The 20,181-nt window shown below is 56.2% G+C and overlaps 8 protein-coding genes across 8 annotated transcripts; 4 read left to right on the top strand and 4 right to left on the bottom strand.

Moving 5' to 3' along the window:
- Positions 1–970: 970 nt before the first annotated feature.
- On the top strand, positions 971–4,401 carry BCV69DRAFT_311305 (hypothetical protein; the record flags this gene model as incomplete). Its single annotated transcript, XM_025494849.1, has 1 exon — positions 971–4,401. One exon carries the CDS (start codon positions 971–973, stop codon positions 4,253–4,255), a length of 3,285 nt encoding a protein of 1,094 aa, XP_025349665.1. The 3' UTR covers positions 4,256–4,401.
- Positions 4,402–4,524: 123 nt separating this feature from the next.
- On the top strand, positions 4,525–7,013 carry BCV69DRAFT_281491 (FAD/NAD(P)-binding domain-containing protein). The gene is made up of 4 exons (XM_025492007.1): positions 4,525–4,825; positions 4,925–5,450; positions 5,540–5,977; positions 6,053–7,013. The coding sequence occupies exons 1-4, from the start codon at positions 4,626–4,628 to the stop codon at positions 6,806–6,808; spliced, it is 1,920 nt and encodes a 639-aa protein (XP_025349664.1). The 5' UTR covers positions 4,525–4,625; the 3' UTR covers positions 6,809–7,013.
- BCV69DRAFT_281490 (NAD(P)-binding protein) lies at positions 6,764–8,171 on the bottom strand. The gene is made up of 3 exons (XM_025492006.1): positions 7,604–8,171; positions 7,329–7,518; positions 6,764–7,245 (listed from the first exon to the last, which is right to left on the bottom strand). The coding sequence occupies exons 1-3, from the start codon at positions 8,090–8,092 to the stop codon at positions 6,926–6,928; spliced, it is 999 nt and encodes a 332-aa protein (XP_025349663.1). The 5' UTR covers positions 8,093–8,171; the 3' UTR covers positions 6,764–6,925.
- A 651-nt stretch (positions 8,172–8,822) lies between these two features.
- Positions 8,823–11,579, top strand: BCV69DRAFT_145637 (hypothetical protein). Its single transcript, XM_025489323.1, has one exon. The coding sequence runs from the start codon at positions 9,013–9,015 to the stop codon at positions 11,515–11,517; it is 2,505 nt and encodes an 834-aa protein (XP_025349662.1). The 5' UTR covers positions 8,823–9,012; the 3' UTR covers positions 11,518–11,579.
- A 63-nt stretch (positions 11,580–11,642) lies between these two features.
- Positions 11,643–12,810, bottom strand: BCV69DRAFT_297788 (S-adenosyl-L-methionine-dependent methyltransferase; the record flags this gene model as incomplete). The annotated part of the gene is made up of 2 exons (XM_025494153.1): positions 11,643–12,494; positions 12,571–12,810. The coding sequence occupies 2 exons, from the start codon at positions 12,808–12,810 to the stop codon at positions 11,643–11,645; spliced, it is 1,092 nt and encodes a 363-aa protein (XP_025349661.1).
- Positions 12,811–13,860: 1,050 nt separating this feature from the next.
- BCV69DRAFT_235637 (hypothetical protein) lies at positions 13,861–15,027 on the top strand (the record flags this gene model as incomplete). Its single annotated transcript, XM_025489906.1, has 1 exon — positions 13,861–15,027. A coding segment is annotated over one exon (1,167 nt), but the record flags the coding sequence as incomplete, so codon positions are not given.
- Positions 15,028–16,245: 1,218 nt separating this feature from the next.
- Positions 16,246–16,658, bottom strand: BCV69DRAFT_281487 (hypothetical protein). The gene has a single exon (XM_025492005.1). It carries the CDS (start codon positions 16,651–16,653, stop codon positions 16,459–16,461), a length of 195 nt encoding a protein of 64 aa, XP_025349659.1. The 5' UTR covers positions 16,654–16,658; the 3' UTR covers positions 16,246–16,458.
- A 1,159-nt stretch (positions 16,659–17,817) lies between these two features.
- Positions 17,818–20,169, bottom strand: BCV69DRAFT_145616 (gamma-glutamyltranspeptidase). Its single transcript, XM_025489322.1, has 4 exons — positions 18,652–20,169; positions 18,471–18,578; positions 18,297–18,395; positions 17,818–18,216 (listed from the first exon to the last, which is right to left on the bottom strand). The coding sequence occupies exons 1-4, from the start codon at positions 19,880–19,882 to the stop codon at positions 17,897–17,899; spliced, it is 1,758 nt and encodes a 585-aa protein (XP_025349658.1). The 5' UTR covers positions 19,883–20,169; the 3' UTR covers positions 17,818–17,896.
- Between the last annotated feature and the right edge of the window lie 12 nt (positions 20,170–20,181).

Below are 20,181 nucleotides of genomic sequence, written 5' to 3'. Positions count from 1 at the left end.
GGCCATTCAGTGGTCAGGGGCGTGAGCCTCGGCACTGCATGCGAAAGTTGAACAGGAGTGCAACGACTTGACGGTCACCAGTGCTGCTTTCGCTGCTCCAGGCGACTGTGATGGGGTCTGACTACATTGCAGACCCTGTCTGTAGGCTTTACTGAAGTCAAGAGTGGAGGAGGCGGGGAGACTGGTAGGCTTGAGGAGGCGCAAGGGGCATGCCGGCACAGGGGCAGCAGAAGCAATATCGTGCCTGATTGGGTGTCGGGCCGCTCCACAGGGGGTCCGAGCAACACTCCATCGCTACTCCTCTCTGCCGCGGGAAAGAGGGGCTTGGGAGCAGGAGAATGACCTCGCTGCATACTGCTCAGACTCATATACCCGACTGCGAACAAAAGCAGGCACTCTATAGCATGGGGCAGACGTGTGAGAGCTAGCAAAGACTGCTTGAAAGTTCGGAGGGTCTGCGGAACAGGCTCGACTTGCATGCAGCATGTAATTGCGGTCACGCAGCAAGGGGCGCTGCACCAGCATCACCTTCAGAGCAAAGCTGGCATAATCAATTGGATGCGTTTCTAATCATCCATCCAGAGCCAGTGTGCCTTCTCTCCCTGACAGACTTCGCTTCAGCACCATTCAATTCTAATCACCCCACAATTGCAACATCCCCACTCCTTCTCGGTCGCCTCATATCCTTCCACCCGCCGCCTACGGCCTCCAGCGTCCCTCTTGATACCTTCGCCATTATCTTCACGTCTTCATCTCTCCCACTCGCCCCCACAATCGAATCTGATTGCGGACCATCTGACCCCGAATCCTGTTCTCTGCGAATCATCCAACAGCCTTCCCCTTGCCCCTCCTGTTAGCGCTGCTTCCTCCTTTTTGACACGTCACATACCTTCTTGCCATCGTCACAGCAGTGCTTGTAGCACTGGCACCTCAACTGTTCGCTTGAGCCACAGCATCTCGAATGTTCAGCATGCAGTCCGATCACATCGCCCAAGAGTCTCACAATCCAAATGCACATCAACCCGGGGCGCAGCAAGACCAGCGAGCTTTGAGCTTAGAGGCGAAGCCTTCACCTGACAGACTCTTCTGTTCTCTCGAAGCGGTAGCTCAGGTAGCGTCTGATTCAGCCTTTGACGGTCGTCAGCCTATGCCACAGGCCGAACGCAGCGAGACTTCTTTGGTCAGCGCTGGCAATGTAGGTACACTCAATCGACAACAAAGACGCAAGGATATGAAGGCAGTGTCGAGGCAAGTTCGACAACTCGAAGCCGAACACCGTGCTAGAAAGGCAGCCATAAAGCGATCAGAAGCCCGACACAAACAAAAATGTATGCCTTTTGAGCGTCGTGACTCCGGTATGAGCAACAGTCCTGCGGTTCGCGGAATGCCTTTACCGCCTGTAGGCCATGAGGACCTTTGTGTGAAGGCGGCATCGGGAGAAGGACTCGCCGAAAGCATTGGCATCTACAAACACCACTACAAGTACGGGGAGCTTCTAGTCCCCCACCCCAGATCTGTCGACCAAAACTACGTGGATCACCTGACATCCGAAATGTTCAGACTGTCACAAGCTCTTGTAGAATTTCGAGTTGGAACACCAGCATATCGTGATATGGACTGTCAGATTGAGATCCGGAGAGTACAGCTCGACATGATCAGCCAGGCGAGACTTCGTCGCACGCACTTCAAGGAGTTGCGCCGAGGACTTGATGCCATACATCGCGACGCCGACATCGACCCAGCTGCACAACTTGATCAGGATGACGCCACTTTTTCGAAAACTTTGAGCATGGAAGACCACCTTCGTGGTGAATCTCTGATGCCTGAAGAGCATCGCGAATTCCAAGGAGCAGCAGAAAAAGAACCTGAGTCCACCCTTCCAGCTACATCAGGAGCAATCACTGCCAAGGCGCAGAAGAACAAGCGCAAGAATGAGCGCAAGAAGGCGGCAGCTCGTCAGGCCAAAGAGAAGCAGCAACAGCAGCAGCCATCCTCCCGATCCACCCCTGAGGACGGAGGTCTCGACAGCAAAAACGCGGGTGCTTCAGGATCCTCCATAGACAGCGGACGACCGAAGCATTCACATCGCTTGCAGCGGAGTACTTCCTTCCATACTGTCAAGATGAGCACAGAGCAAGAGAAGCAGACTGTCCTGAGGCACGCCAAGTCAGCCAGCTTTGCACAGGCCTCGACTCAGCAATTTCCGTTTGAAGCTCTCTGTGCTTCCGAGACAGTGTCCACCGGAGACAAAGAAGGCTCATCTGGTGAGGAGAGGCTGACAGATTACACAAAGATGCTAAATCCGAATGACGGTAGTAGTGGTCAGATCTCTGATCAGCCGCAGCAGCCGACGGCTCCAACAGTTGCAACGGTCAACGTTGCGGATACTCCAGAATGTGCTGAAAAGTCAACGGAAGCATTGCACCGCTGTGCACAGGGCCTGCAGGAAAGTGTCGAAGACGCCCCAGCTTCCTCGGCGAAGCAGGCGAAAACCTGCTCGCCTTGCGCTCGAAAGACAGCAGACGTCATCGATGATCAGGCAGTACCAATCATTGATAGCAAGTATCACGCCCTCGACCGCGCTGACAAGGGAAGACATTCCTCTCCTCCCGGTGAAGCGCAACAAATCTCACGCAGCTCCTCTCCGTCACCATCACCATTTCAAGACGAACGCGGACCTCACGACTCTCCAAAAGATCATGCGCATTATTACGACGAAGATGGTCTGTGGGTACGCAGCATCAACGGCCCCTGTGTATACGTTCGCGACGAAGACGTGGTCTTTGACAGGTCATTCAGCGTGTATGGTAAACACGTGGTCGAACTCGTGCTGCAGAAGTATGAGCAAGCCATTGTGGACCATCACATCGTTGGAGAAATGAAGGGTTATCTGGTCCTAGAAGGGGGCTTCATCGTCGAACTTCTGGATCGCAAGGGTCGCTGCGACATTATTGGCTTCTTCCCCGAAGGAAGTCCGTATCACATTCCCTTGACTCCTCTGTTGGCTGAGGAGGCAAGGCGCAGAGCCATGCACGAGGAACTTCAACTCCGGCAATGGATGGCTAGGGAGTCAGCTGCACTTCAAGACGATAGCGAGACTGACCACGGCTATTCCGCAAGTGAGGGTAGCTTGTCTGACGGAGGAGAAGACGATGCAACGAGATCCGAAGAGTCTCTTCCACACCGTCGCCATCGCCGTTCGGGCACCATCCAGGACACTCTCCGTAAATTGCAGCATGACAGTCAATTCAGCTGGGTAATCGACAGTGAAGACTGTTGCGAGGAATCCGATGGCCAAGCCACCGACGAAGATAGCGATGAAAGCATAGACTGCACCGACGACTGTCTTCAAGAGCGAAAGCAGGGTCATTGGCGCCCTCATAGAGAGCAGGAGGCGGCTTGGCGAACAAAGACATATTGTGGCGCTGGACCACTTTCAGGGGGACACGAAGCGCGATGTAACCTGCAAGGTGCCCAGCGGCCCCCTCCAGCCTACAAACTTCCACGGAAGCTTCAAGAGCTTAAAGCAAGGCTTGCAGCCGGCAAGCTCGCTGAACAGGTCAGTCCAGAGTCGTTGCTGGGCATCAATGCTCGCAATGCTCAAGCCCCGTACGACCCAGCGGAGCGCCCGGGCAGACGGTCGATCGAGCCCAGTCTTGGCGCGCGAAAGCCTCCTCAGGCGACTTCTCGAAACAATTTCAGGATCCCTAGCAGCCGTCCGGCCCCTCCAAAGCCCAGGCTTATCGAGAGCAAGCCTACTTTACGTGACGACGCTCCTCAGCAGAAAAACATTTCCATTGCAGAAGAAGCGCCTTTGCGCAAATATGGTGGTATCGACGCAGCCTCCTTGCCTCGACCCAAGGTCGCTCGTAGCCTTCGATCGAGGCACTTTGGCGTCCGGCTTGGCATTCAAAGGGATCGTCGTCACAATGCAGGATCGCAGAGAGCCCTCACTAGGAGAGAACATCAACCGAAACCTCACAGTCAAGCCGACAATGATGCAGCACATGCACGACAGTCGGTCGACACGGAAGCTGGAACCGTGAACATGCAGGAAGCAACGTTGCGAGCTCTTCAGGAGGCTCTCCGCCGCAGCCTAGGTGTGTTGACTATGAACGACGAAGACCGAGCCCCTCACTCGAGCCATGATGCCACTGAAACACCCGAGCCCAACTCGAGCCGCGTCTACGAAATCGAGACTGAAGAGGATGAGTCTGTTGAGCAAGCAGAGGGCGGTGCGACAAACGGCATCTGAACTGCAAGAGTAGAAGGTGTACACCTTGGAAGGGCACGACTTTGTCACCTTAGTGTCGATTGTTGCCTTTGGTAGTTGCCGACCCTCCAATAAAGTGTCCTCCTCATATCCGATGTTGGGTGTGATTCTTGTGATTGGTAGTGATGGCTCCCTTGCTGTGCTGCTGACCCAAGCAATGCGGCGATTCCACTGCATCTGCACGTTGGATCCCCTTTCCGCTCGCGGAGTGCTCCGTGCCCCGCTCAGCACTTCTTCCTGGACCTTCGCCCTTTCGTCCTCTACGAACTACGACCCGATCCATTGATTGAACCAGCAGCTCCTTGACCCTCTTCAGTCTCCCCTCTCCTGTCTCGGCTCCATCCCTTCGGCCATGAAGCGCGTGGCCATCATCGGAGGCGGCGTATCTGGCCTCTCCGCCCTATGGTCCCTCAACGAGTATTCGGATCATGAAGTCCACTTGTACGAGAGCGGCAAGTACATAGGAGGACACACCAACACTGTCCGGTACAAGCCCACGGAGGCTGCGGGAGAGAAGCAGGGGAAGCATTTGGAGGAGGTTGATGTTGATACGTGAGTACAACTGGACAGCCCAGGAGAAGCAGTGCTGCTTCCGTCTGTAGGTGCTTGTGGGCCTGACAATTCTGCTCCTACTGCTCATGTCCCTCTCAGTGGCTTCATCGTCTTCAACACGGTCACATACCCCAACTTTCTCCGCTTCATCAAACATGTTGGTGTGCAGATCCTCGAGTCAGACATGTCCTTCTCCGTATCTCGCTACGGCAGACCTCGAGCACCACACTCCCTTCCTCCCTTCAGTCAGCTCTTCCCTCAAAGCTTTGCAGCAGGGGAGGAGCGGGTGTCCAGCTCCAAGGCTGTCAATGGCTCAAATTCATCAGCAGTGGCTGAGAGCACCCAGAAGGTCTCCTTGCGGGGCCAAGTAGCCGATGAGCCAGTCAGGGGCGACTTTGAGTGGGCCGGCGGATCGCCCGCGGCTCTCTTCTGTCAGAAGACCAACTACCTCAACCCTTCGCACTGGAGGATGGTATGGGACATCATTCGATTCAACAACCAGAGCTTGGAGACGTTGAGGGCTTTTGAAAAGGGCAAGGGAAAGGGAGAGATGGAAGAGGGAAGTATAGGAGAGTGGTTGGATGAGAGGGGGTATGGTGAGGGTTTCAGGAGGAATTATCTGATCGTGAGTTCTCTATTCGAGGTAGTATGCTTGCCGTGGTATGGTGACTGACATCGTTGGTGGTACACTTCCTACATTCTGTCCCATCACAGCCGATGACAGCCTCAATCTGGTCAACGCCTCCCTCGCTGGCTTTCTCATCGTTCCCAGCCGTCACTCTCCTCCGCTTCATGCACAACCACCATCTCCTGCAGATCCTCAATAGACCACAATGGCTCACTTTGAAGGGCGGCTCAGGCAACTACGTCAAGAGGGTCTTGGCTAAAGTCCCCAATGACAGGCTTCACCATGATGCCCACGAAGGCGGTAGCGGCAAGGTGGTGCAGGTAAAGAGAAGTGGAGACGGCGGGTGGATGGTCAGGACTGCCGACGGAGACGAAGCTCGGTACGATGAAGTCGTCTTTGCTACACATGCAGACACAACGTTAGCTTTGCTGGACGAGGCTCTGGATAGCGGTGACAAACGAAGGGACATCCTGTCGCGATTCGAATTCAGTAAGAACGAGGCGGTCTTGCATGGTGATGAAAGAGTGAGTAAATAATGTAAGCCCGAGTGCGGCCACCACAGAGCTGACCGTATTTCTCTTCGGCCCCTGTCTCTACAGCTAATGCCCGTCCGCCGTGAGGCATGGTCGGCTTGGAATTTCATCGCCGAGGAGGCCCACTCTGCCAGCTCGGCTATTCAAAAGGCAGGCACCGCTTCTACCACTTCTTCTTCTCAGGATTCCGATCGTGTCTCCTTGACCTACTGGATGAACCTGCTGCAGTCTCTCCCTACGGCTTCTCACGGCCACGTTCTGGTCACATTGAATCCACCAATGGGCAATGGTGCCGCCCCACGCGAAGAGCTAGTGGCCGGCCGGTACACGTACAACCACCCCATCTACACACCTCAATCGGTCGCTGCTCAAAAAGCGCTCAAGCCTCTACAGGGACAAGATGGACTCCACTTTGCCGGTGCCTGGCTCAACTATGGTTTCCACGAGGATGGCTTCACAAGTGGTCTGCGTGTAGGCGAGAGATTGGGCGCTAAGCTGCCCTTTGACATTAGGAGCGCCGAGCGCGACCTACCTCCGGGCGATGTCAGCCTTGTCCTTGTCGAGAGCTTCGAAGCTGTACGGACTCGTCTGGCCACCCCGCTGATTCGAGGTTTGCACCCACTCATTGTTCTCGCGACGCTATTCTTGGAGATGATCGCCAATGTGCTGACATACTTCTTGTCAGGATCTGGAGTGCGATGCGAGATTCGCAATGGACTCAGAAGGGTGAGGGTAGACTGGGAGAGGAACGCTGCGGAGGAAGTGCAAAAGGGCGGGAGTGGCGGGGGTCGCTCCATTTGGAAGAGGATTACTGAGGAGTAGTAGCATGGACGAAGGTATTTGGAGGGCAAATAGTACATAGCTTCACATTCATTCGTACTCAGAGACCCTGCCGTAGATATCAAGAACACTTCATCCAATTTGGCTCATTTTGCTTCTTCAGTCCTGGCCCACCTTGATGACTAGCTTCCCCATCGTCTTCCTACTAGTGATATCCTCCTGACTCTTCCTAATCCCCTCGACACTAAAAGGGTATTCTCCATGCACTCTCAAGTTTAGCTTGCCATCTGCAATCAGCTTGAAGAGTTCCGCCGAGTAACCTTCGAATTCCTGCTGCGTGTAGACGTAATTCCCCAGTGTGGGACGGCAGACTTTTACATTTTTTGCGGCTAGCTTGAGTGCAGGGAAGGGCTCGACGGGACCGGAGGCATTGCCGAAGGTGCAAATGGTGCCTTTGCGGGCGATGATCTTGAAATCGTCTGTTCATAAGGAGTCACAGCGTGAGGCGCAAGGCGTCAGCTTTCAGGCACCTTATGCGGCAGGACAAGTCCTTGCAACTCACCTTCCCAGGTGTCCTTGCCAACACCGTCGTAAATTCCTGCACAGCCCTCTCCTCCGGTGAGCTCTAGGACCTTGTCTACGAATCCCTCGCCGTATTGCAGTACGTGCTCTGCGCCATTCTCCTTTGCGATCTTGGCCTTTTCCTCACTGGAGGTGGTGCCGATTACGTGGGCGCCGAGGTAGGAGGCCATCTGAGACCACAGAGCAAGTGCGCAACGGTGTAGTAGGACGATGAGCGAGGCATATATCATGGCTCTCAGCTTCTGCTCAGCTCACCTGACATAGCAGCAGTCCTACTCCACCAGCAGCTGCATGCACCAGCACCCAATCTCCCTTCTTGACCGGATACGCTTCCTTGAGCAACGTCCATGCCGTTAGTCCCTGCAGCAGAGCCGCAGCTCCTTCCTTGTCTCCCAGTCCCTCGGGAAGCTTCACCACCTTTGCCCGTGCTGCCTTGCAGTACTCTGCAAATGCGCCGAGACCATACGAGGCGACTCGATCTCCCACGCTGAGGTCCATGACGTTAGAGCCAAGAGCAGCGACGGTGCCAGAGGCTTCAGTGCCGAGAGTGAAGGGCGTTTCGAGCTTATACACGCCCCCACGGTGGTAGGTGTCGATCATGTTCACTCCTGCGTACCCGACCTTGATGAGCACGTCGGTCGGGCCTACGCTGGGAACCTCCACCGAGTCGACGGCAATGTTCTCCAGACCGCCCTGCTTTGCAATGGAGCAGGCGCGCATCTGCGATGGAAGGGAAGCGGCCATGATACTAGAGGTACTACTGAAAGATCTGATAGGAGCAGAAGGGGCGAGATGAGCAGTGAGATGTCGAAGCCGTCCGAGGATCATGAAGATTGGTGTAAAATCAGTTGTCTGGTCAGGCAGGCAACGAAGGGCGGTATTCGCCGGGAATTGCGCCAATGCCCAGGCTTCGCAGCGTCCGTGCACAAGCCCTTGGGCCGAGAATGCCGAAGAGCCGATGCGCGGCCGAGGATCTTCCCTTCCCAACTTGATCGAATGGTACCACAAGTATCTCTTCAGCATACTGGCTGCCTACGCCCAATCTCATGCGCGACGATGCTCCTGACGACGGTGAACTCTTCGTAGCAAGGGGAAGACAGAAGCAGGTGCTTTGGGCCTGCCGACATTCCTCACGCCATCATGGCTACTCCTGATGAGAAGCTCGCAGATCACAATAGACGTACGACTTCGGACACCGAGCAGAAAGAAGCACCCAGATTCGTCCAGAAACAGCCACTGCCAATCAATGGCAAGAGATGGAAGGCTGGAAAAGAACGAGAGCATTCTCTGAACACGTCTTATTGTCGTCTGATCAACGACGCTTGGGCAATTCAGACCGAGCGGAGCCCCTGTTCCTGAGCCCCTGAAGTGATGCGTCACTCAGTTGCTACCCATACTGGATGAACGGGGAGGGCACAGACCTTCGCAGCGGCATCTCACGCGGTCTGTCCCCTGCAGAGGAGAGTGCGGTCCACCTCCTCGGTGAGGACCCACAAAATTCTACCAGGGTTGAACAACGGTACGGTGGAAATTCTGCGATGTGAGCAAACGAGGTATGGAGACCTAGAACTGCATATAAGGGTCATCGACCGTCTCACTGTGACCTCTCAGCACCCCAGTACAGGACGAAAGCATATCCTCTCATCTCCGTACTTGAACGCAGAATGGTCTCCTCTCCATCTGTTGCCCCGTCCGCCCCGGAGACGTGGGCCACCCCTCTCTCTTCGCCTGACGCTACGCCGGTCAGCAAACCATACGCAGCTGTTTGGCAGCGCATGAATGGGTCTCCGATCAATACGTCGCTCTCGACTTCCGACCAGAGTTCACCTTCTCATGTCCCTCGACCAGCAGAAGAGCCGCCACGCATGTCTATCAGCAGTCCCGTGGCACAGGGCCACCCCTCGACAGCTGCCGCTAGCCAGGGTTTCCTGGACTCTGCTGCTCTCTTCGAGTCTCTACAAGAATTGAAGCTGCCAGAGTCTCCATTTCGCTCACGTTTCCGACGTTTGAGCGGCGCATCACTGTCAGGCAGTCTCTTCAGATGTTCTAGAAGCGATCCAAACTTGGCGAGTCGGTACAAGAAGGCAGGCGACTCACAGGAGACTCTTCGACCGACGATCAATTCAGCACTACCCCTATGCGCCGCTTCACCCCTCGTCTGCGTCTTCGGCGATGACGGTGAGGAGGTGCCGGAGCTAAGCAAGGAGGAGGCAGATAGGGGCACTGCACGCGGATTGAGCCGGACAAAAGCAAAGGGGCTCTCTCGCAGCATCAGCAACCTTTTTCGTCGCTCAGCCCTCGACGGCGAGAAAGTCAAGAGCACTCCGACATCGGCCCCACATGGTGCAGCGCTGGAGGCAAAGCCACTGCTGATCCTTGAGCAGCCAGGGACTGACTCTCCTTCGGTAACCCCATCATGCTTCAGCTGGGAGAGCAAGGAAGAGCCTGCGAGCGACACCGCATCTCCGCGCTCGGCTACGTTGACCTTAAAAAGGCTGGCTACCTTTCTGAGAAAGACTCATGCCCAAGGGGGACAGAGTGTGCTACCTGTCGGTGCCGGCAATGACCAGCACAGCGGTTCGCGCACCCAGATTTCCACACCGCCTATCCCCGCACCATATACCCTCGACAAGTACGCCTTCGACGCCATACTGCTCTGCAATCGGCCTTCGTGCGAAATCGTCGACGCCGCTCCGCTCCCTACGCAAACATCGTCACAGAGCGGCACTAGGCGAAGAATGAACTCCCTGATCAGTAAGGTCTCTATCCCTCGATCGCCTCGCAAGAGCAAAACGAATCTACCTGAGGTGACGGAGCCCTTCTCCCCCTCGTACTCGCTTGCCTCAGGGACGCCGTTGAGTCCATCGAAAGAACTCACTTTGACTCAAGTCACCTCACCAGAGCAGGTCGACAAGCAGGATGATCTGGTACCCCCGAGGCTACTGCGGGACGAGCGTTCCGTATGGTCGGATTCTTCCGTCGGCCACTATCTATCCGCACCCAATATGAAAGACGAATCGCCTTCGGCCACCCAGGACCAAATCCAAGAGATGCAGCCCAGCAGAAGAAGCTCCGGTATTTTGGGTGAGGAAGGTAGCTACACGACAGGAGGGTTCGAGTCGTCTGATATCTCGACAGCATCTTCAGCTCCGCTCGAGTCTCCTGTCGCAGATAGGGCCATCTTTTGCGGACCTGCTCGCGAAGTTTCCGATGCCAGCAGCTACGATGACGACTCCGAGGAAGTAGGCAAACACGCCGCTTCTGTACCTCTACAAGCAACGGAGGGCGAGGAAACCATCATCGAGGTGCTGGACAGCAACAGCTACCTCACCACCGACCAAACGCACTTCGAAGACTGCGCTACGGACCCCTTCGTCGAGGCTGATGACGAGGACCAAGAGCCGGACATTCACTTTACTGCAGATAGTGATGAGATCACGCCTGCCACTCATATCTTCGAAAGCTCGGGATCCTCCACCGCATCCGGAAGGTCTGGTGGTAATCATTTCTATGACGTCTCCTTTGCCTCAACGGCACCATCTTCACGCAGCCACGGCAGTCAACAAGCCCTCTCCTCAGCAGCAGAGTATCAATACCGTGCTCTGCCAAGCGTGCCGATTGCTATAGCTACTGAGGTCGGAATGAAGTCTCCGGTGATGCGACATCATACCTCCCTTCGCGACCTCCGTGGTCAGACCATCGGCCTCCCAGCAGCGGAGCGTATCAACTATCTAGCGCCAAAGTGTCCCTGCTGTGCTGGTACTGGGCGAGAAGGGTCTGATAATGGACGAGCAACGCCATTCTGCATGCACCTTCCCCTGATATTGCCCACCTCTCCTCGTCAAACAGGTCCGTCCTCACCGAGCTGCACAGAAGGTGGCCTACGCAGGCCTCCCACTCCTTCGGGAATCGTAGTGGCAATGCCCACAAGCAAAGCGCCTCTGCGAAAACGCAGGGCAAGCTTCGCTATACGCAGATCAGCTCTGAGCTGCGAAGAAGGCGGTGTGCTCTGCACCTGCCCCGGCAGTTGTAAGGGGACATCGATTGATGCTGGAATGAGCAGGTCAGCGAGCAGCTTTGGCCCCGCGAGGAATGCGGGAAGAGCCCCGAAGCCAGTTTCGATTGCTCGACCTATGACCGCAGGCGCTACTCCCTATGCGATGTTCTAATTCCTCGGCCGCTGACCCGAGCCGGTTGCAGCCCTTTATCAAGCTCACGTTCACCGATCTGTGTGTCCTCCACTAATTGTTCCTCCATCTTACGCCAGTCTCATGCCTTTCTCATAATATATTGCCTATTCGCCGTTTTCTAAGGCGTTGCCCTCATCCGCACGTGCAGCCTTCTTGATCACAACAATCCCACATCTCACCAGACCACCATCCCCACCCTTCGCCCATCTTGCCAGAAGCTTACTGAATAACCTCATCCCGAAGCGCATCCCTCGATCACCATTCTGACTCGCGCCAAAGCGTGCCAGATACGTCGAGAAGCCTGGAAAGACGTTTGAGGTGACATCCTCGATCTCGATGATGGCTGAAGAACCAAAGACGCGACGGAGCAGGCTGTGGTATCCTGGAAAGGGATGGAGCGTTACAGGAGGTGAGGATTTGGAGAGGCAGAATATGAGTGCTTGATTGATGTAGTGCGAGAATCGAGAGCGCAACTGCGGTGGCGGATCCACTCGGAAGTCTGTCTTGAACCATGCTGCTGGCTTGCTGGAAGGGTAAGCCTCGTCCATAAAGAGGTCAAATAGGGCCAGCGTTCCGCCGGGCTTGAGTCTGTCTTGCGCAGCTTGTAAGAAGGCCTGCATGGAGGGAAAGTGATAGGCACAGTCGAGGGCAAAGATGTAATCGTACTTTGTACTCGTTCTGGAGAGGACTGCAGTGGCATCTCCTTCCATCACTGTTATGGGCACGCCCGTCTTGGCCTCGGCGAGGCGTTGGCGAGCTCGCGAGGCCTCGAGGGGGGAGTAGGTGATACCGTCGAGTTGAGAGGGCGTGTAGCTGCGTGAGAGGAAAAGGAGAGACTCGCCGTAACCGTGGCCCACGTCCAGTACCACTGGGCCATTCGACGGAGATGCTGAAGGCTGCAGTCCGGCACTGCTGTAGAAACGTCGAGCAAGATCTTCGCAGGCTTGGGGAAAAGGCTGGCAGATTCGGCGGGCGAGCAAAGCATTAGCAAGACGATAGATTTGCCCTCGGCAGAAATGTAAGCCAGCTCACCTTGTCTCGCACTATCTCGCCTTCATCTACCGAAGTCCACCAGCCCATGTTCATCCACTCGGTCTCAGGGACCCCGTCTTCACCCGCATCGCTGCTCAGAGGCAGATTGAGGGCTCGATGATCGAGAGCGCGATAGACATCGTCCTTGGAGGATGGTGCCAGGCGAGACAGCAGGCTAACAATGTATGCAAGTACTGCAGTCAGACCAGCATAGGCTGCCCTAAGGAGTGGAGCTACCATCCCTCGCACCAGGCTCTAACACCTAGTCTAGTAACACGGGGCAAAAGTATCCTTCCTTTCTTTCCTTCCTACGGCCGGTGGTCCGCCCTAGGTGCGTCGGCTTCGGGATCAAGGTCCGAAGGGTCGGGGCCTCCACCTGTGCGACGAATCATCCAAGTCGCCAATGCCACGACGCCACGGCCCGGGGGATTTGCCTCTGCGTCTGTCATTTCATAGAATTTCAGGCGGCAGGCAATGCGGAAACACGGAGACGCGCTTCCGATCGACCCATTCATATCACCTACATCGTTATTTTGTTCTTCTAAGGTAGCACAGCTCCCAGACTTTCCAATCAGCTACGAACAGCCGCTGGTCTCGAGGGCACTGTTCAAAGGGTGACTCTTGCAACACGCATGAGCCGCTTTCCTGGGCCCCCACCTCTCGCTCTGGCCTCCATTGTTTGGACTAATCAAACCCCTGAGGATCTCGCCTCCTCTCGCGCCACTTCGCACGATCACATCAGGAGCAAGAACAACCCGGTCGCTTGACATATAACCAGCAAGCTCCCAGGCTTCTCTCCTGTCGGCTGCACTACTCTTTATCCTGCTCCACTCCGCTCTCCCGCAACCTAGCCCCACAGCGCAGAAGCATTCAGCCGCCCGACGGTACAGCGGTCTGACGTTCCTACAATCAACAGCCGCTCTCATGACGGATAGACAGGAGTCAGTCGAAGCGGCACACGGCAACGTGTCCGAAAGCCGGACCGCCGAACAGCCTGGCTGGCTCGCTTCGGCGTCAAACGCCATCTTCGGCACTGGCAGCGGTGAACGAGGTCAAAGCCATTCTACATCTCCCGCGGCGAGTAGCAGTGCTACAACATCGAGCCTTCATCCTTCAAATAGCTCAGAGGTCCCAGAATATCCCTCTGCCCCGAGCAAATCATCCACCCCACCGAAAGCAATGCAGACCTCCGAACAACCACCAGAACGCTCAGTGACCATCTCCGAAGGGCACCTCGAAGGCAGACGTGGCAGGAGAAGCGTGCAGATCAGTGCAGACGAAGGCGCTCCCAGGGCGTCTGGCCAACACAGACGGTCAGGATCACGGGTCCGGCCATCGAGTGATGGGGGTCACCGGAGGTCGGCGTCCCGAGCGAGACGGTCCCTTTCGATTTCTGGTCTCACAAGAGGCCCTAGTGGGCCTGCTGATCCACTGAAAGAGCCTCGGAGATCCATCGGCAAGCGACCAGAAGAGTTCGATCTGAGAGCCAGAGACTCCCGCAATGGACACAAGTTCCTCAAGAGGGAGAAGGACCTGGTACGGGAGGTGCCCTTCGCTGCGCCTTATGCAAAGAGTGGAGTGGTTCTCTCATCACCCGCTTCCTGGAGTGACTTTAAGGTGCCTGGTCCACTGACTCTGGGACACGGACAGTGGTGGTACCTTATAGCTGGCCAGTCGATTGTGGCAGCGGTCATCTCAGGAGCAATCAACTTTGGCGTGGGGTGCGCTACCTACAACAAATACCAACCACCCACCGAACTGCGATTTTGGCAGTGGATTCCAGTGCCCCTCGCAGGAGACATGGGAGTCACAATCATTGTGCAACAGATCGTCTCAATGATCATCACATCCGCTTTGGTCCATCATGATCTCACAGATGGCCCAATCGGCCCTCTACGCCGACCTTGGCCACCTCTGATGCACCTCCCATCCACGCCCTCACCTACGGGTAGCTGGCTGGGCTGCAGGATGAGCGCCGATGTGCCGGATGAGAAGCCTCTGTACATGGGCAAGGCAGAAGGGCAGGGCAAGCTCAAGCGCTACTGGTGGTGGCTGGTTCGAGCCTCTCTTACCGGTAGCGAACGTAATGATATTCTTGCAAAAGGCATCAGCTGGAGACAGCGCTGCGAGCGGATCCTATGGACTGCCGTGCAAGGCTTCATACTCTGCCTCCTCACTTTCCCCTGGTTCTGGCCAATCTCCATCGCCATTGTCGCACCCATCTACGAGCACCGCAACTTGGCGGGGACTTGGATCCCGCCCATTGTCAAGCTGCTGTATGGGGCCATCATGGCTCTCCTTACCAACCCCATCATGGCATTACTGGCAATGGGAGCCGAGAGCAGCGTCAGGCGTGCCTACCCAGAGCTAGACATCTGGCAACCCTTTGGTGGAGAAGCAGACTATCAAGCTTGGCTGACTGAACAACACATTGCAGGGGACGAAGTCGAAATTGGACCCAATGGTCTAGCTCGTATATCGAATCATTTCCCTCGCGCGAGCAGGGAGCAAAATCGCAGCGAGACCGCTAGTCTGGAGCAAGGTAGTGATGTTGTGGATGCAGCTGAGCTCCAAGATGGCACGAGGTCTGCTAGAAGGAGTAGTAGTGTGGAGCGTCAGCAGGGCAAAAGATCGGCGCGGGATCGCTCGTCTGTTCCTCCGAGTAGAAGTGGTCTGACGGGCGGTACTGCGATTTCTCAGCGCATCACAGAGGAGCACGCCTCGCCGAGATCGCCAGCGAGGGCAGCACCTGCCATCTCGCCCTCGACGTCGGGTGCTGCCGTAGACGCGCCTTCTATTCGCCCATCTGCGAGTCGAGCTACGACTGCAGAGACCATGGACAGCTTTGTGTCTGCAACCTAGATTACACGAGCACATGCGGGCGGGTCTCTGCAGCCTGTAATTGAGAATTGTCATGTCGTGGTTGGACCATAGAATATAGACGCCCACTGTCACTTATCAATGCGCGATGAGCCCTACTTCGATCTGCCAATGTCTGACTTTGTCCGATTCACCCTCGCTACCTCACGCCATGACTGATGCGTACTGTGTGTAGAAGAAATGAGCGCGTGGTGCGTGTTGCGTGGTGCGTGAGTGTGGGTGTTGATGTGCGTCGTGCGCCTGGCGTGGAGGCGGAAGATCAATCAACCCTCCAGGCGTCGAGGCAGATGCGCCCAGCCAAATTGCAGCTGCCTCCCGGTCCGAAAGTTGACTTTTGCTGCAGCATCTCCGCTCTCCGCACTGCCTGCCTGGCCCGGGACGGTTGGATTCTAGTTGTACAGAGAGACTTACCAGAATTTGCCTCCGGACCGACTTCTGCTCACTTTGACCCTCGCCTTGGCCTCCCTCGCGCTTCCTCCTTCACTCACTTCTTCTCTCAACTCCTTCTTCGCCACTTTCACGACTTCATCTCGCCCCGTCCTGGTCCTGGCCCCTAAGAGCCGAGGTACATCCGACCGCTTGCCGTTCATCACCTCTGCCATATAAAGGGCCCTACCATCTCCATCCGCTCCTGATAGGGGGCCTATCCGCGCTATCTCCAGCAAGTGCAGAGCTCGCGATTTGAGCAAGGAGCTGTCCCTACCGTTTCTACTCCTCGCCTCGCAGACATTGCAACCAGTCCGCCATGCCCCTCTTCAAGAAGAGGTCGGCTGCAAAGAGCGGCGGTTCAAAGGCGGCTGGAAGGGATGGAACAGGGTCACCTTCGCCCTTGCCTTTGCCCTTTCCCGTGCCGGAGGAGGTACAGTGGCTACTACGTCAGTGGGACTTTGAGGCAGTCGTTGGTGAGTGTGTGCCTGTGTGAGGTGAAGACGCGGATGACAGAAAAGGCGCAATGTTGCGCTGCTCCTTCTCCCTTTATGATGCACTCGAAACATCCTCTGACGGCTTTCACCTCATCTCTGCCATGCCCTTCCTGAAACGCTTTCGGTCATCTCGCTCCTCTGCATCACCACCACCACCACCACCTTCACCGCCTTCACCACCAGGCCGCTCCATTACCCTGTACAAGCGTTTCTGGTCTCTGCCGCGCGAAACCCAGTCCCTCCTCTCCTGGGGATTCCTCCTCTTCACAGTCTTCTTCATCTCCGGTCTCTGGACACTCAAGCTTGCTCTGCTAGCTTTCTTGCTCCTCTTCAGACCCTTTGAGAGTCCAGAGAAGAGGAAGGAGCGGCTGGCGATGACCGCTGCTGGAAAAAGGGGGAGGGCTGGGAAGAGTGGGAAGAAGGGCAAGGGGGATCAGGGCTTTTCGGATGATCCGCTCATTTCGGCTTTGCAGGTGAGTATGGACAGCTTCCCACGCGATTGCCAGACTTTCAATTGACAATCCGATCTTTCCCCGCTCGTAGAGGATACCGGAGACGTTCACCTTCGGCAATATCCCTCCCTCAGCCAAAGGCTCGCCTGCAGCCACCCCTTCTCGCAAAGTCTCCTCTGCTTCATCAGCTCTTCCCTCTCAACAGGCTGCACTGCCGAGGTCACATCCGCATCGTCAATCCATAGACGCTGGTATTCCCACAAGCTCACCTCTGGCCCAGCCACCTCGCTACCGCCCGCGGGTAGCCGACGAGCCAATGCAATACGACTCCAGCTCAAGTACAGACAGTCGGTCCAGTAATCCGCTGAGGAGTCGTGGGCCGCCTGGCTTGGGACTAGGTCCAGCTCCTAGGAGACCGCAGGGCATGCCAATCAGGAGCGACCGAGCAGTGACTGCTCCGTTGCAACAGCAGGCATACAGGCCTGCCTCTTCTGGCGCCCCAGCCTTGCCACCTGCGCCTCCTGGCTTTCCCCCCGCTTCGACCTCGACTTCGACATCGGGTCAGTTCAGATCTCCTCTTACTCCCATGCTCCCCCAGCAGCAGCAGCAGCATTTTTCCCGCCTCACCTCGTTGCAAAGGGAAGGATCCCTCCAGGAAGAAGAGCAGGAAGCTCCTCTGAGTGTATGGGAGCAACAGCAGCGGGATGTAGACCTCTACAAGACGGGTGAGGCAAGACACAAGAGTGCTTCTTTCCACCGGTTGGAACAGGCGCAGAAGTTCTGGAATCGAAAGTTTAGCAGTTCGAGCCATCGTGGTGCGGAAGCGGAAGCGGAAGCGGATGGGGAGGGGGAAGGTTATGGATATGATGGAGGGATGGTGATTGGAGCGGAGGTGGTGCCCGCTGTACAATAGACAGGAGAGGTGAATTGGTGAAGATCAGCCGGCTCTGTGCGGTTTACTCTACAGTAGCTTGAAGTCCCGCCTTCATCAAACGATTTCCGAATAATATACCCTGCAAATTTCTTCGCCAGATGTACAGGAGTGCAACTCTTCCCCCTTGCCCTTGAGTTCTAGACCTGAGGAATCGCCGCCCCATCCGCCCTCGGATCGCTCCCAGCAGCCCAAGCGCTCTTCCCTCCCTTTCTCTGTATGCGCTGAATAACCTGTCCACGTCCAAATTGTCCCCTGGCATGTCCCGTAACCAAGTCGACCGTATGGCCCATGGAGCGTAACGTTTCAACTACAGAGGGAGAAATGCCTTCCTCGAGAAAGACGGAAGAGTCGATGGCTCCTTCGTCTGGCATACCTGCGCCTAGGCACATACGAGGAGCATCGAGAGCACTTTGTGCACTGTAGCCTCGGAGGATGGAGAGGAGGACTTGGACGTGGCCTGTAGGGAGAGAGGGAAAGTGGTGAGACCGAGAGAATATCTTGGATTTGTGGCTGGTCGAGCTGAGGGAATGCACTCACCTTGGGGTTGCATGTACCCTCCCATTACTCCGTAGCTCATCACCAGCTCGTCACCCTTGGTCACAAGAGCGGGGATGATAGTGTGGTAGGGTCGCTTGCCTGGGGAGACCAAGTAAGGACAGGCTCAGGGATCGTTGCTATCATCAATCCTCGCTTCTCTCCATGTCTACTCACCTGGCGCAACACAGTTGGGATGACCTTCTTGCAGAACGAAGCCTGCTCCTCGATTCTGTAGGGTGAAGCCACAGTCTCGAGGCACGGCACAAGTTCCAAATCCAGCGTCTGCGGAAAGATCAAGACGGTGGGTCAGTATGGGCGACTCAAGCTTTGCAGTATGCTTGCGCGCTCCACTTACAGTTGGAGTTGATGAAAGAGCAAGCATTGCCGTCCTCGTCCGTCACAGAGAAGTACACTGTATCGCTCGAATTGACCGGGTAACCCTTTTCGATCTTCGACGACTTTTTGGGGTCGAAGAGCTTGGCCCTCTTGGCGAGGTACTCCTTACTGAGTAGCTCCTTGACAGGAACATTGCCATGCTGAGGGTCGGCGACGTAGTACATTGTGTCTGCAAAGGCCAATCGAAGAGCTTCAATGATCACATGCAGGTACTCGGCGCCATTGTGCTCCAGGGTATTGAGGTCTGGTACAGCTCCCGAATCTTGCAGCGCATCAATGATGCCGAGGGCGATCAGAGCCGTGAGACCTTGACCGTTGGGCGGACACTCGTGGAGTGTCACACCCTCCTTGTCTCCCCCGTGGTTGTAAGTGTACGAAATAGGCTCTACTTCTTCGGTACCTTGCTCAGCGTGTTCAGCGAGGTCCTCCAGGGTCAGAAAGCCTCCCTTGCTCTGCACGAGCTCCACAATGGCCTCTGCAATGCGACCCTTGTAGAAGCCGTCTTTCCCCTTGGTCGCTAGCTCTCGGAAAGTCTTGCCCAGGTAGGGCATCTCCATGACCTCACCCGGCTGAGGACCCTTGCCGTCCAGGAGCATGTGATGCCCATGGTCAGATGCCTCACTGATGACGTTTGCCGAGCGGGTCCAGGCGTGGGACACGATCTCGTGAACAGGATAGCCACCCTCGGCGAGTCGGATACCTGGGGCGAGGATCTCCGCCATTGTGACTTTGCCTGACCCAAGCTTCTCCACTGTATCCACCCAGCATGCTGGTGCTCCGGGCACAGTCACGGCGTGGATGGAGAGAAAGGGAATCGAGGGACCTTCCACTCCTGCCTTGCGCAACTTCTCGAGGGTCATTCCCTTGGGAGAGCGGCCAGAGCCATTAAAGGCCCGGACCTTCTTGGTCTTGGCATCGTAGTACAGGCAGAAGGCGTCTCCGCCAATTCCCGTCGAGCAGGGCTCGGTGACGTTGAGAGCAGCAGCCATGGCCACGGCGGCATCTGCAGCATTGCCACCCTTGTTGAGGATCTCTACACCTGCGGCCGAAGCGAGGGGCTGAGCAGAGGCGCAGACGCCCCGAGTGGACATGACCTGGGAGCGCCGCGAGGCGAAGGGAGCGAAGCGCTGCTCCAGCTCGGCAGGGTGGATCTTGGACCAATCAATGGGGTTACGGGTAGCGGCGGCCATGATGGGTGGTGAGTCGGTGTATATGGGACAGCAAGAAGGTTGGAAGAGGCAGCTGGGTAATCTCTGTGGGGTAGTGTTATCCCAATCTGGTGCGGCCCTTGCTGCTATCTAAGAAGGCGGCTTCCGGCGGTCAGCAACGCAGGTCTGTGCTGACTTTTCGGCATTGACGGTGAGCGAAAGCCGAAGACGCCGGCTGAGAAGGCAGCCACGCCCTGCTGCAACGACGCACACAGCGATGATCACCAACACAGAGCCAGTCAGAGTATGAGAATGTCTGGTGGCGTACCGTATAGAAACAT

The sequence above is a fragment of the Pseudomicrostroma glucosiphilum genome (genome assembly GCF_003144135.1).
Source record: "Pseudomicrostroma glucosiphilum strain MCA 4718 unplaced genomic scaffold BCV69scaffold_3, whole genome shotgun sequence".
Taxonomy (NCBI): Eukaryota; Fungi; Basidiomycota; class Exobasidiomycetes; order Microstromatales; family Microstromataceae; genus Microstroma; species Microstroma glucosiphilum.
The sequence above is the reverse complement of the archived record's forward strand: the minus strand, read 5'-3'. Positions and strand labels throughout refer to the sequence as shown.